At 42.7% G+C, this 14,636-nt stretch overlaps 1 protein-coding gene across 4 annotated transcripts in view; it reads left to right on the forward strand.

The window, feature by feature from the left end:
- LOC132883379 (uncharacterized) overlaps positions 1-14,636 on the forward strand; it is a 59,188-nt gene that overhangs the window by 31,361 nt on the left and 13,191 nt on the right. For 3 of the 4 annotated variants that reach the window (XM_060916928.1, XM_060916931.1, XM_060916932.1), the window contains 16 exons: positions 1,915-1,974; positions 2,076-2,150; positions 2,240-2,290; positions 2,424-2,480; positions 2,972-3,052; positions 3,129-3,176; positions 3,295-3,354; positions 4,469-4,525; positions 6,573-6,653; positions 6,738-6,788; positions 6,880-6,978; positions 7,082-7,135; positions 7,247-7,330; positions 7,450-7,476; positions 8,136-8,219; positions 8,830-8,922. In XM_060916928.1, the coding sequence (XP_060772911.1) occupies positions 1,915-1,974; positions 2,076-2,150; positions 2,240-2,290; positions 2,424-2,480; positions 2,972-3,052; positions 3,129-3,176; positions 3,295-3,354; positions 4,469-4,525; positions 6,573-6,653; positions 6,738-6,788; positions 6,880-6,978; positions 7,082-7,135; positions 7,247-7,330; positions 7,450-7,476; positions 8,136-8,219; positions 8,830-8,922 (1,062 nt within the window). The remainder of the gene's footprint in view (positions 1-1,914; positions 1,975-2,075; positions 2,151-2,239; positions 2,291-2,423; positions 2,481-2,971; positions 3,053-3,128; positions 3,177-3,294; positions 3,355-4,468; positions 4,526-6,572; positions 6,654-6,737; positions 6,789-6,879; positions 6,979-7,081; positions 7,136-7,246; positions 7,331-7,449; positions 7,477-8,135; positions 8,220-8,829; positions 8,923-14,636) is intronic. The other variant, XM_060916929.1, reaches the window with a different exon arrangement.

Here is a 14,636-nt window from a genome sequence, read left to right on the forward strand (position 1 = left end):
GGTTCAAGCCCAGCAGCTGACGAGGGCCTTTCTGTGTGGAGTTTGCATGTTCTCCCCGTGTCTGCGTGGGTTTCCTCCGGGTGCTCTGGTTTCCTCCACAGTCCAAAGGCATGCAGGTTAGTCTAATTGGTGACTCTAAATTGACCGTAGGTGTGAATGGTTGTCTGTGTCTATGTGTCAGCCCTGTGATGACCTGGCGACTTGTCCAGGGTGTACCCTGCCTCTTGCCCATAGTCAGCTGGGATAAGCTCCAGCTTGCCTGTGACCCTGTAGGACAGGATAAGCGGCTACAAATGATGGATGGATGGATATATATATATATATATATATATATATAGTGGGATTTATGTAATTTTCCAGCTATTTCCAGTTCAAATCTATTTTAACAAGAAATCCAACATATAAAGAGTGAAGACCGCAAATGTTGCACACATGGTTCAAGAACATAATTTATCTCTATGACAGAGTTGCAGAGAGACTCAGCTTTGCTAGTTAGCAATCTAAGAGATGATGAGCATTGACTGTGGTGTTCACGTGAAAGTTTAAACTTTGGAAGCTGATCTGTTTGATTAGAGTATATAGATGAGGAGGTGAGAGAGCTGGACAAACTGAAGAATTAAAGTATTGCTGCATGACTCTCTTTAAGTAGCCATGAAGTGAAGGCTAAATCCCACTGCACCACTATCAGCAGGCATTGTGGATAATGTAGGAAACCATGAACCATTGCAGAAATAGACCAACTTATCCACTGGAAGAAGTTTAAACTACAGAATTCAGCACAGAAATCCATTGTAAAATACATCTTTTTACACAATTGAATATCACATACTAAATATCCATCCATCCATGTTCTTCCGCTTATCCGAAGTCAGGTTGTGGTGGCAGCAGACTAAGCAGGGTATTTCAGGTGTCCCTCTTCCCAGCAACACTTTCCAGTTCCTCCTGGGGGATCCCAAGACACCCCCAGGCCAGATGAGAAATATAATATCTCCAGCATGTTCTGAGTCTACCCCAAGGTCTCCTAGCAGTTGGATGTGCCCAGAAAACCTCCAAAGGAAGGTACCCAGGAGGCAGCCTAATCAGATCCCCGAACCACCTCAGTTGACTCCTTTTGACATGAAGGAGCAGCGGCTCTACTCCAAGATCTGAGCTCCTCACCCTATCTCTAAGGGTGAGCCCAGCCACCCTACAGAGAAAGCTCATTTCAGCCGCTTGTATCCATGATCTCATCCTTTCTGTCACTACCCAAAGTTCATGACCATAGGCGAGGGTTGGAACGTAGATTGACTGGTAAATCGAAAGCTTTGCCTTCCGGCTCAGCTCCGTCTTTACCATGATAGTCTGGTACAACGCCCACATTACTGCTGACGCCACCCCAATCTGCCTGTCCATCTCACGCTCCACTTTACCACCACTTGTGAACAAGACCCCGAAGATACTTGAACTCCTTTACTTGGGGCAGCAACTTCCTCCCAACTCGGAGGGTGCACGCCACTGTTTTCCGGCAGAGAACCATGGCCTCAGACTGGGAAGTGCTGACTGTCATCCCAGCTACTGCACTCTCGGCTGCAAACCATCCTAGTGCTTGCTGAAGGTCATGCTGTGAAGAAGCCAACAGAACCACATCATCTGCAAAGAGCAGAGATGCAATTCTCAGGTTCCCAAACTGGACACCCTCTTCACACCGGCTGTGCCTTGAGGTCCCATACTAAATATAAAGATTAATATACAGGTGGTTCATGGTGGATTTTCCCTCAGCTATGATCTTTTTGTGTTGTTTTTGAAGTTATAGGATGGTTTTAATTGGAAATTTTCTGTGTTCCTGGTTTGGATTGTTAGCTTTCTTTTTCATTTTCCTACTACTGTATGTCACTGTAATATTGGACATTTTCCATGATTGATTTTCTTCACTAGGAAAAATATCCTGATAGCTTGAATGATGTCTATGGTGATACTTTGCCTTGGGGGACAAAGGTGATACAATTACATTATATTTATAAAATAAATATAATTCCACTTCTTTATATATTGTATTACATTTCCTTGTTATTAAGTGTGATTTTTATTTATTGCAGTTCCATGCATCAGATGACCCTTTTCTGTCTGAACAAGAAGACCAGACTGCAAGAATGAAAAGCAAATCAGTGAAGGTTTTACTCACTTTTTATTATCATACATATTGTATGCACTTACTTTTCATTATACATGAATTAATAACGATTGTATTTATTCTCAACAGAGTAAAAAGACAAAATTCATAGTTCCTCGTTTGCAAAACCGAGGAGCCAGGGTAAATTTATTAATGAAATTTTGAATATTATATGACTGATTATTATTATATTTATAAGTTAAATATATGAACACACAAATGTTTTTCTTTTCAGCCAAGAGCCTCTGTCTCATTTTCTTTCTTTTTTGTCCAGACAAAATCTCTTGATGAAGGTTTTGAAAACGGATCACCGTTTCTGCAAGCCTCCAAGGTACTGTGATCTTTCAGTAGCACCTAATGAACTTAGAAACATATAAATGTTACAAAGTAGGATAAAGGATTGCTAATTCTTGCTGGATATAATTTGTTCATGTCAACATATTATGAAAAATGTCACATTCAAGAAATAGCGGATAGTGCGTAGCATTGCTTCCTCATAGCTTCAAGGCCCTGAATTTGATCCTGAGTTTGCGCTACTGTTTGTGTGGCGTTTCATATGTTCTCCTCATGTTCACATGGGTTTTCTTTTCTCTGGGATCTCTGGTTTCCTCCCACCATCCAAAAACATGCAGGTAGATGTTGGTTATGCTAAAATGCCCCTCGGTATAAATGAGTGTATGAATGGTGCCCTGTGATGGACTGGATCACCCCTGATTAGGATAAAATTGTCACTGAAGCTGTATGAAGACTAGCATGGTTATGTTCGTTAGGTTATTTGTGTAGAATCCCAGGTTTCAGTTGTTTTAATGGAAATTTCCACAGAGTGAACTGTTTCAGGAGTCACATGAAGATAAGCTGAGCAACAGTGAACAGGAAGAACCAGTGATGAAAGACTGCAGACCGGTATCTACCTCACCTATTTTTAGCTTGTGTTACATTGTATGTACTGTTATTGTAATGGAAAATTCCTCTTTGACAGAAGGAACCGTGGAAATTCAAATCCCATCCTTCTCACTGTCAATACAAGGTAAATTATGTTATGATGTAGTAAATATGTTAAATTGAGTAAATTTTCCCATCTTGTCAAATGGAAAAAAAATCTTGATTTAATATGTTTATAATAATGAACTGATGTCCTTTTTGAGGATGCTATTGAAGATGATCTGAAGAAGCTGAATGGCCTTTCATTTTTGAAGGGATCAAAGGTATTATACAACGAAACATCTGGGAACATTTATACACTATATGATCTAAAGTATGTGGACACCTAACCATGACAACCAGATGTGCTTTTTGAACATCTCTTTCCAAAACCATGGGCATTTATATGGAATTAGTCTAACAGCCTCCACTCTTCTGGGAAGACTTTCAAATAGATTTTGGAGTGTAGCTGTGGGAATTTACCCATTTAGCCACAAGACCCTTAATAAGGTTGAGGACTAATGTTGGATAAGAAGGTCTGATGTGCAGTTCATCCAAAGATGTTCACTGGGGTTGAGGTCAGGGCTCTGAGCAGGTCATATTCTTTCACACAAACATCAGCAAACCATTTCCTTGCTTTCTGCACAGCATTGTCACACTAGAACATGTTTGGGCCTGTTAGTTCCATGAAAGAGAAATCATACTGCTACAGCATACAAAGATATTCTGGAAAATTGTTTGCTTCCAACTTTGTGGCAGCAGTTTGGGGAAGTGTGTGATAATCTGGTAACAACATATAGAGTATTTTATAGACTTCTGTTTTTGGTCTATCTATACCTTATATGTACTACGAGTTGGCCTAGTGGTTAGCGTGTCCTCCCCTTGATCATGATTTCTATTAATGGTCGGGTCATACCAAAGACCATCATAAAAATGGTACCTACTGCTGTCTGGCAAGGCATGCTGCAATACAGATGCAAATGGGGAGTCAAACTCTCACGGTTACCAGAGGACTAGCCCCCCACTATAACCCTAGCTACAGTATGTGAGAGGCCGAAGGCTATGGATTAAGTTTATGTATATTTCTCGACTGCACAATCAAAGCCTGACACTTACAGAGCAAAGTTTTTGGTATTTTAGATTGTTTTTACCTCTGTGTTTACTTAGTCAAACACAATCATTGCATTTCCATCTTATTTTGGTGAAGTATATTTATCATTTCTTAAAAAAGAACTGGAGGCAGAATAACGTTTTTTTTTTTCTGCCAGAAGACATAGCAACATTAAACAGGTTTTCCCATACCTCCACAGATATACAATATGTTTTAAAGTTTTGCAAATGATAATATTTAAGTGTTGATGATCAAATTTGGTTGTTTACATATCTCTGTTTTTATAGGAAGACATGTCTGTAAGAGCTGAGAATGAAAATCGTCATTTCTCTGCTGACTTACTCGTATGTATTGTAATGTAGTAGGAGCTGATTGTCCTGAAGTGCTCTTCGATTACAACCCCAATTCCAAAAAGTTGGGACACTGTGTAAAACATAAATAAAAACAGAATGTGAAAATTTGCAAATCATGGAAACCTGATATTTCATTGAAAATAGTACAAAGACAAGATATCAAATGTTGAAACTGAGAATTTTTTTTTAAAATATATGCTCATTTAGAATTTGAGGTCAGCAACATGTTTCAAAAAAAGTTGGGACAGGACATGTTTACCACTGTGTTGTGTCACCTCTACTTTTAACACCATTCTGTAAACATTTGGGAACTGAGGAGACCAATTGCTGTAGTTTTGAAAGAGAAATGTTGTCCCATTCTTGTCTGATATACAGTTTCAGTTGTTCAACAGTTCAGGGTCTCCTTTGTCATATTTTGCATTTTATAATGCACCATATGTTTTAAATGGGAGACAGGTCTGGACTGCAAACAGGCCACTTTAGCACCTGGACTCTTACTACGGAGTCATGCAGTTTTAATATGTACAGAAAGCGGTTTGGCATTGTCTTGCTGAAAGAAGGAAGACCTTTCCTGAAAATGATTTTGACTGGATGGCAACATATAACTCTGAAACGTGTCTATATCATTCAGCATTAATGATGCCTTCCCAGATGTACAAGCTACCCATATCATATGCATTAATGCACCCTCATACCATCACAGATGCTGGCTTTTGAACTGTGCACTGATAACAAGCCGGATGGTCCCTCTCCTCTTTCACCTGGAGGACGTGGTGTCCATGATTTATAAAAAGAATTTCTACTTTTGATTCGTCAGACCTCAGGACAATTTTACACTTTGCCTCAGTCCATCATAAAAGAGCTCGCGCCCAGAGAAGGTGGTGTTGTTTCTGGATATTGTGTATATACAGTATATGGTTTTAACTTGCATTTGTGGATGCAGTAATTTACTGTTTTCACAGACAATGGCTTTCTGAAGTGTTCCTGAGCCCATACAGTGATTTTCACTACAGTCACATGTCTGCTTTTAAGGCAGTGTCGCCTGAGGGCCTGAAGATCACAGGCATCCACTGTCAGTTTTCAGCTTTGTGTCTTGCATACAGAGATTTCTCCAGATTCTTTGAATCTGTTCATAGTATGTACCATAGATGATGTGATTCCCAAGTTCTTTGCAATTTTACATTTGAGGAACATTATTTTTAAAAATTGTTGCACTGTTTGCCAATGCAGTCTTTCACAGAGCGGTGAACCCCTCCCAATCTTTACTTCTGAGAGACTCAGCTTCTCTGGGATGCTCTTTTTTATACCCAATCATGTGACTGACCTGTTGCCAATTAACCAAATTAGGGGTTTTTTTTTTTAGCATTACACAAAGTTTTCAGTCTTTTGTTGCCCTGTCCCAACTTTTCTGTAATGTGTTGCTGACATCAAATTCAAAATGAGCATATATTCTTCAAAAAACAATAACATTTCTGGGGCGGCACAGTGGTGTAGTGGTTAGCACTGTCGCCTCACAGCAAGAAGGTCCGGGTTCGAGCCCCGTGGCCAGCGAGGGCCTTTCTGTGTGGAGTTTGCATGCTGTCCGCGTGGGTTTGCTCCGGTTTCCTCCACAGTCCAAAGATATGCAGGCTAGGTTAACTGGTGACTCTAAATTGACCGTGAATGGTTGTCTATGTGTTGGCCCTGTGATAACCTGGCAGTTTGTCCAGGGTGTACCCTGCCTTTCGCCTGTAGTCAGCTGGGATAGGCTCCAGCTTGCCTGCGACCCTGTAGAGCAGGATAAAGCGGCTAGAGATAATGAGATGAATAACATTTCTCAGTTTCAACATTTAATATGTTGTCTTTGTACTATTTTCAATGAAATATAGGCTTTCCATGATTTGCAAATCTTCACATTCTGTTTTTATTTATGTTTTACACAGTGTCCCAACTTTTTGGAATTGGGGTTATACATATTCATATTGTGCTTCACAAGAATTTACAAAAAAGAATTTGCATTATGCATTCGAACCCAATTTTTGTATGTTTTATTGTTTAGGCAGAGTATCAGCATGAGTCATTTTCTTCAAAATCTTCACATAGCAGTGGAAAAATGCAAGAATTACAAGACGATCAGCCAGTAAGTCCCTAATATGTGTCCTTCTGTCATCATTGTCTATGAATCCACTGTGATTTGTTGTTTTTTTGTTTGTGTGTTTTACAGAAAAGACCTATTAAATTCAAAATTCCTCATTCATCTCGGAAAGGATCAAAGGTAATGCTTTTTTCTGTAATGTAACGCTGCTTTTATTTATTCATGACATATATACTAGTAAGCTTTTACATGTTTTCAAAATTGTCTTTAGAGTACCCTGGAGAATGATATCCCACAGAAAGGTGCTGATTTATTTAAAGCCAGTGACATTAAAGGGTTGGAAATGAATGCATCTGGAGATTATAGTCAGGTATCTTAACCTTAAAATTTTAAATAAATCTGGGATTTGTATTAGTTAATGAGGTTTTTGTGATGATGTAGTATGCAAAGTTTAGATATTTTATTTCTCATAGATGAGGAAGTCTCCTGTACAAAGGATTTCACCAATAATTCAGGAAGACTCAAAGGTTATACTGTTTTTTAAATTCCATTTTTATTTTGTTTATTTTATTTATAGACAGATACTATGCCAAATACATCATATGCTTCTTCACACAAGTATTTTTTGTGATATTTAGGGCTTAAATGACGCAAAGAAAGGAGCTGATCTTTTTAAAGCAGGAGACATTGAAGATGATAACTGGACGGAGAAGCATTACTTGGTATCTGTTCATCCGTGTTTTCATTCCCCATAGAAACTTGTTTTTCCCATGTCTGAGTCATCTAAGCAAGTAATGGGTGTGGGGGTTTTTTGTGTGCATGTGTGTATGTGTGTGTTTAGGACTCAAAAGCAGAGAAGCTGAAAAAGGTACGTCTACCAAGCAATAAATGAAATGTAAGGGTATTACATACTGGTATCATTTGTAAATATGCTAGGCATGTACTCATGTTATACTGTCACATTGCACTTTAATAACTGCCAAGCCATTTATCATGCCTTCCAATATTGTTTACTGTCATAATTTCTCTGTCATTCTGCAAGTTATTTTTATTGCCTGCTAGCTTTGGCATGTACAAACACTACCTAAAATGGCATCTGCCCAGCCAACCTCATCGTCAACTTCAAAATATATTGGTCCATCTTCATGAAAAATTATGTTATGAAAATTACGGGGGGAAATGCTCCTATAAAATAAACATCGTACTCATTTTCCAAATAATAGAAATCTACTGACCTTTCTTTTAATGATGGACATTATAATAAGAGGCCCAGTGTTGTTATACTCTTGAAGGAAGGCTTTCACTAGGGGTGCTGATCATTTTGAAACCAGTGTTTATGGTTTCTGTATAACAAAATAATGATAAGGGATAAATAATCAAGAAGCAAGTCCAAAAATACAGGATACATTGCACAGTTTTGAAACATTGCAGTGTAGATATAGTGTGTTTTGTATGGTAATGAAATTACCATCAGTGCTTATTATGTCACCTCAATTTTTAATACACTTTTCACCTTTGACCCTCAAGGCCAAGGAACAAGTGTTCGTTCCTGAAGACATTGAACCACCAGGTGCTACTTCTGGTGATTACTACCTTTCCGAAGCAGCTAAGGTATCCACACCCAACCTTTACTTTAAAAACATATCAGTTAAAGTACGTTCTTGATGAACAACAATCTAATACCTACGTGTTAGCAGTCAGTGTTGCGAAACACTGAGGTAACAGAGCTTGATTACAGGGCCAGTTGTTCTTGCTGCTCTCAGTTTCTACCTGTTTTGTTTATCCAGAGAGATTGTGAAGCAATGTTAGCAAAGTATGTTATGCCTTTTGACTCTCCAGTATGTGCTTAAACCAGCATGACAAGTTAAAATGCTTCACCTTGTAAATTGAAAGGGGTTGCCTTCTAAAGTGATTTCTGACTGCGTGTGGCTGTTTTTGTTTTGAATGTGACAGTGTTTCCATCCTGTCTGTCAAAAGAAATCATTATATGTAGATTCTAAAGAGAAATAATAAGATGATGGAATCAAATCTGTGCTATTATCATTTATTTAAAAATTGCCTTGAGCAGTGATCTTTCTCTCTTTCCCTCAAGAAAAAAGTTTTTGTTTGTTTGTTTGTTTAAAAAAGTATGTGAGCATTTTTTTTGCAATCTTCAGGTATATTCATTTGTGATTTTCTTATGTATACATTGCTGAATGGATGTGATTATCTATCTCTTCAGGCTGAGTGGATGTCCTCACAGATGGACGTGAGGCGAGCAAGAGTGCCGGATGGAAAAGAGGAACTGGAAGAACTGAAGGAGGAAGAGGAAGGGGTGAGTATTCCAGCCAAATATTCAGGTCACCACACATAGAAAACTATTCAGGACCCAAAACCACAGTACTTCACTGGTAAAACAGAACAAAACAACCCCCACCCCACCAGTTACATAACTCTGGTTATGAAGCCCATGGGCTTCATCTGGAATCACCTTGTGTGTCGAAATGTTCCAACAAAGTCACAATGGGGTAATTAAAAAAAAAAGTAGAATCACTTGGGTAATGTATGCTGCATATTACATTATATGGCATTTAGCATAAGCTGTTATCCAGAGCGATGTGCAACAAGTGCAAAAGTCACGTACAAGAAGCGCTGGACTTCTAGACAAGAAAGTTCTAGTACTAACTGAACAAGTGACAGAATAACACTTAGTGTACTATTCTGTTGAAGTAACAACAATCAACAAACAGCCAAGGAAGCAAACCAACCATACAAATGAGCTGACAAAGTAGAACTAGATAGAGAAAAATAAAACTCCAACGGCTAACCCCAGGCTAGACAGTATACAACCTGGGTTGGTCCAGACTGCTATGCAATTACACAATGGACAGGGAAGCAGGGAAGAAGTGCAGCCTGAAGAGGTGGCTCGTCAGTCTGCGCTTGAAGGTGGTCAGGGCATTCCACCAAGGTCATTCCACCAATGGGGAGCCAGGACAGATAGCTGTCTTGAGCAGTCTGGGGAGGAGTGGAGAGGAGGAGGGGCCCAGCAACCAGTAGTAGGGGAACATAGGGATCTGGCTGGTGTGCATATCACGTGGAACTGACTCAACTTTGAACTTGCTGGAAAGATGCCTGCTACACTCATGCCACTAAAAAGGGGGCAATGTTAGACCTTGTAGACCTCGGAAAAGGTGCTTGGTGACCCTCAGGTAGCAGTAGTGCAGACTTCCTGGAGCTGCACATGTTGCAGGATGGGCTGAGCATCAATCCCATTACTTCCAGTGGGCTTATTGTGTCTTCCCTCTGTGACAGATAAATACATGGTGTTTTTATATAAAACACATGATATTAATGAACACAAGGTGTGTGTATTTCTCTCATATAGTGTCTTGCAAAAGTATTCATCCCCCTTGGTGTTTATCCTGTTTTGTTGCATTACAAGCTGGAATTAAAATGGATTTTTGGGGGGTTAGCACTATTTGATTTACACAACATGCCTACAACTTTTAAAGGTGAAAATTGTTGTTTTATTGTGACACAAACAATAATTAAGATAAAAAAAATACAGAAATCTGGATTGTGCATAGGTGTTCCCCCCCAAGTCAATACTTTGTAGAGCCACCTTTTGCTGCAATTACAGCTGCAAGTCATTGGGATATGTCTCTATTAGCTTAGCACATCTAGCCACTGGGATTTTTGTCTGTTCCTCAAGGCAAAACTGCTCCAACTCCTTCAGGTTACATGGGTTGTGTTGGTGTACAGAAATCTTCAAGTTATGCCACAGATTCTCAATTGGATTGAGGTCTGGGCTTTGATTAGGCCATTCCAAGACATTTAACCATTTCCCTTTAAACCACTCCAGTTTAACTTTAGCAGTATGTTTAGGGTCATTGTCCTGCTGGAACATGAACCTTCGTCCCAGTCTCAAACCTCTGGCTTGCTGTGGATGGACCCAGCAAGGAGGAACCCAGGCAGCTTGAGGTTGTCGTCAGAAACCCAGTGTGTCTCTTGCAGGAGAACAACTGCCACTTTAGGATGTTCTCTGCCTTGGTCTTGACCTTGGCTTGTACCTTGGTCTGCCAGCTCGATGATTCTTCGGTGACATTAGTTTCATGAGTTGGTTTTGCACCATTTCTCACTACTCGCAGGGGAGGCCATGTGGAGGCTGTTGTCTTCTCTCCCAATGATTTGGCCATCATGCTTCAATGCCCAACATGGAAGGCGATGGAAGATGGTCTCAACCGAGACATGGGCATCCTGGCAGACTACCTCCAGAAGTGGCACCTTCAGCTCAGCGGGGGCAAGACAGTGTCTGCAGCATACCATCTCAACAATTGGGAAGCAAGAATTGAACTGGACATGTATGTTGGCAACAACCGCCTGGAGTTCCAGCAAGCCCCCAAGTACCTCGGTGTACCCTTCAATTGGACACTGTCCTGTAAGCAACACCTGGATGAAGTGAAGGCCAAGATAACAGCAAGGGTCTCGCTCATCCGCCGTCTGGCAGGTTTGACTTAGGGAGCTTCCCCCCAGACCCTTCGCATAGCCCTTGTCCTACCCGTAGCCAAATACTGTGCCCCTGCCTGGAGCAGAAGTCCACGCATGAACAAGGTAGATACTGCCATCAACAGCGTCCTCCGGATAGTAACTGGTTGTCTGAAACCCAACCCTGTGTCCCACCTGCCAGTCCTTGCTGGAATTGCCCAGGCCAGTCTCTGATGGGATACAGTTACCCTCACCCTGGCAAGAAAAGCCCAGAAGTACGACTGGCACATCCTGCACAAAGCCACAGTAACACCAGCTCCACCAGGCAGGCTCAAGTCTTGCCATCCTTACAACAAGGCAGCACAAGAGATGCTACAGTCTATCCCTGAGGACATGTCCAGAGACGCCTGGCTGGCAGCACCCTGAAAACAGATATGGGAGACGGCTGGGCCCTCCCGCATCCAACGATACATCAGGGACCCAGGAGGCGGTGTAAAAGGAGAAGACCTGCCACGCCATCTGTGGACCTCGCTGAACTGTCTACGCACTGGGGTTGGCCACTTCAAGTCATCTCTGAAGAAGTGGGGCCTATCGGACAGTGTGGCATGCGAGTGTGGTAAACCTGAACAGACTGCCGAGCACATAATCACCGTCTGCCCCCTATACAGCCCAAACTCAGAAGCTGGCCTCTTCAATTTAGGACCAGAGATGAGGGTGTGGCTGCACGACACTGAGTTGACCATCTGATAATATACGAAAGAGACCTCTGGCTGACTCAAACAGGTTTTCCTCCAGAATTGCCCTGTATTTAGTACCATCCATCTTTCCTTCAGTCCTGACCAGCTTTCCTGTCCCTGCAGATGAAAAATATCCCACAGCATGATGCTGCCAGCACCATGCTTCACTGTAGGAACGGTGTTCTCAGGGTGTTGGGTTTGCACCACACATGGCATTTCCCATGATGGCCAAAAAGGTCAATTTTAGTCTCATTTTGCCAGAGAATCTTCCTCCATGTGTTTGGGGAGTCTGCCACATGCTAATGGACAAACTCCAAACATGTTTTCTTAATTTTTTTTCTTTCAGCACTGGCTTTTTTCTGCCCACTCTTCCATAAAGCCCCGCTCTGTGGAGTGTATGGCTTAAAGTGGTTCTATGCACAGATACTCCCATCTCTGCTGTGGATCTTTGCAGCTCCTTCAGTGTTATCTTTGGTGTTTTTGTTGCACCTCTGATTAATGCCCTCCTTGCCCGGTCTGTGAGTTTTGGTGGGCAGCCTTCTCGTCAGGTTTGTAGTGGTGCCATATTCTTTCCATTTTGCTATACTGGATTTAATGGTGCTCCGTGGGATATTCAAAATTTGGGATATATTTTTTTTTTATAACCCAACTCTGATCTATACTTTTTCACAACTTTGTCTCTGACCTGTTTGGAGTGCTCCTTGGTTTTCATGTTGCTTGCTTAGTAGTCAGGATCCTTCCAGAACAGATTGATTTATACAGACATCATGTGACAGATCATGTGACACTTTGATTGCACACAGGTGGATCTTAATTAACTAATTATGTGACTTATGAAGTGAATTGGTTGGACCAGCTCTTATTTAGGGGTTTCATACGAAAGGGGGTGAATACCTATGCACACTGCAGAATTCTGTTTTTTTTTCATCTTAATTATTGTTTGTTATCACAATAAAACGATGGTTATGTATGTAACCGCGGTTCTATGAATTTCGGATGACCTCCAGAGGCGGTGCTGTAAGCACCTGGATGTCCATCACATGCGCATGCAGTTCGAGTGTCTGTATACCAACAAGGTCGCTTGCGACAGGGGGTGACGTATGTCACTGCACTGGTACTTAAGGTGCGTTCATCCCGGAAGCGTTCTCTTGGCAGTCTTCTCGTCAGCCTTCCGAGTGACGGCCAAGTTCTGGCGGTCATCCAAAATTCATAGAACCGCGGTTACATACGTAACCATCATTCTATTTCATTTCTACTGACCACCAGAGGCGGTGCTGTAAGCACCTGGATGACTTATACCAACAGGGCCACGAGGAAGACCTGTTTACCCTACGAATGGCTGAAAAGGGTGGCTGTGGCCAGTGGATTGTGCATGGCCACATTAGCCCTATAAAACCTTGCAAACGTGCAAGTTGAGACCCATGAGGCAGCGGCGCAGATATCAGAGAGTGGAACTCCACGTAGAGCCGCCTATGATGCAGCCACATTCCGAGTGGAGTGGCCTCGGATGTGGGGAGGGACCGGGAGGCTGCTGCTAATGGCCTCCATGGTCCAGTTCGACAGTCTGTTTGGACAGCGTGTGGCCACGCCTATGTCCAGTGTGGCCCGCAAACAGTGCATCCGACTGCCGAAATACAGCAGTCGCTTCGATGTATGCCCTCCGTGCTCGACCTGGGCAAAGAAGGACGTGACCTTGGCCCTGCTCATTCTCCTCAGGTGGTGGTCTGAAGGCTTCCAGGCTGAGGGGCTGATTGGTGTATGAAGAGGAGGAGAAGTTCTTGGGCATAAACGAAGAATTAGGCCACAATGTTACACCCGTGCCATCGGGCTCCATTGTAAGCACTCCCGGCCGATAGACAGGGCGTGTAGTTCACCCGCTCTCTTAGCATTCCTTTTAGCTATAACGTCGGCTGTCTTTAAAGATAGCCACTTGAGCTCCGTCCCCTGTAGGGGCTCAAATGGAGGTTTACACAGTGCACTTAAAACCAGAGGCAAGTCCCAAGCTGGTCTTGGACTGCGTTGAGGGGGTCTTATGCGCTGAGCACCTTTAAGAAAGTGGCTCACCCATGTGTGGGATCCCACAGTCAGCCCGTCTACCCTGTTGTGCATTGCGGATATAGCCGCTACATACACCTTGATGGTGGAGGGTGCAAGGCCCTCATCCAGATGAGACTGTAAAAAGCTGAGAATCCCCAGTATCGGGCAACATGCCGGTTCCTGATGGTGTACTTGGCACCAACTTACAAAGAGCTTCCACCTATTGGCATAGAGCGCATTGGTGGAAGGTGCGCGGGAACACCGGATGGTCCGCACAACGGTCGACTCACATTCTGCTAGCAGTGGGTCGGGCCCTTCAGAGGCCACACCCACAGCTGCAACTGTACTGGGTTCAGATGCCAAATTTGACCTTCCATCTGTGAGACGAGGTCCATCCGTGCAGGGAGACACCAAGGCTCCTTGTGCAGCAACCCGTACAGGGTAGGGAACCAGACTCTCCCCGGCCAATAGGGGGCTATCAACAGCACCCTGTGACCCTCCTTGAGGATCCTCTCAAGAGTGGGCAGAATTAGCGGGAGTGGTGGGAAAGCATATAGGAGCTGCTGTGGCCACTCGTGTGCCAGTGCGTCTTGGCCCAAGGGGCTTGACGTTTCTTTCAGTGTAAACCACAGGGGACAATGTGTCGTGGCCTGGGAGGCGAAAAGGTCCACCTCTCTCCTGCCGTATTGCAGCCAAATACTCTGCACCACTTCCGGGTGCAGCTTCCACTCCCTTGGATCGGGGTTCTGTTGTGACAGAAGATCTGCAGCAGTGTTCCTTACTCCTGGTG

The sequence above is a fragment of the Neoarius graeffei genome, chromosome 3 (genome assembly GCF_027579695.1).
Source record: "Neoarius graeffei isolate fNeoGra1 chromosome 3, fNeoGra1.pri, whole genome shotgun sequence".
NCBI classification, from domain to species: Eukaryota; Metazoa; Chordata; class Actinopteri; order Siluriformes; family Ariidae; genus Neoarius; species Neoarius graeffei.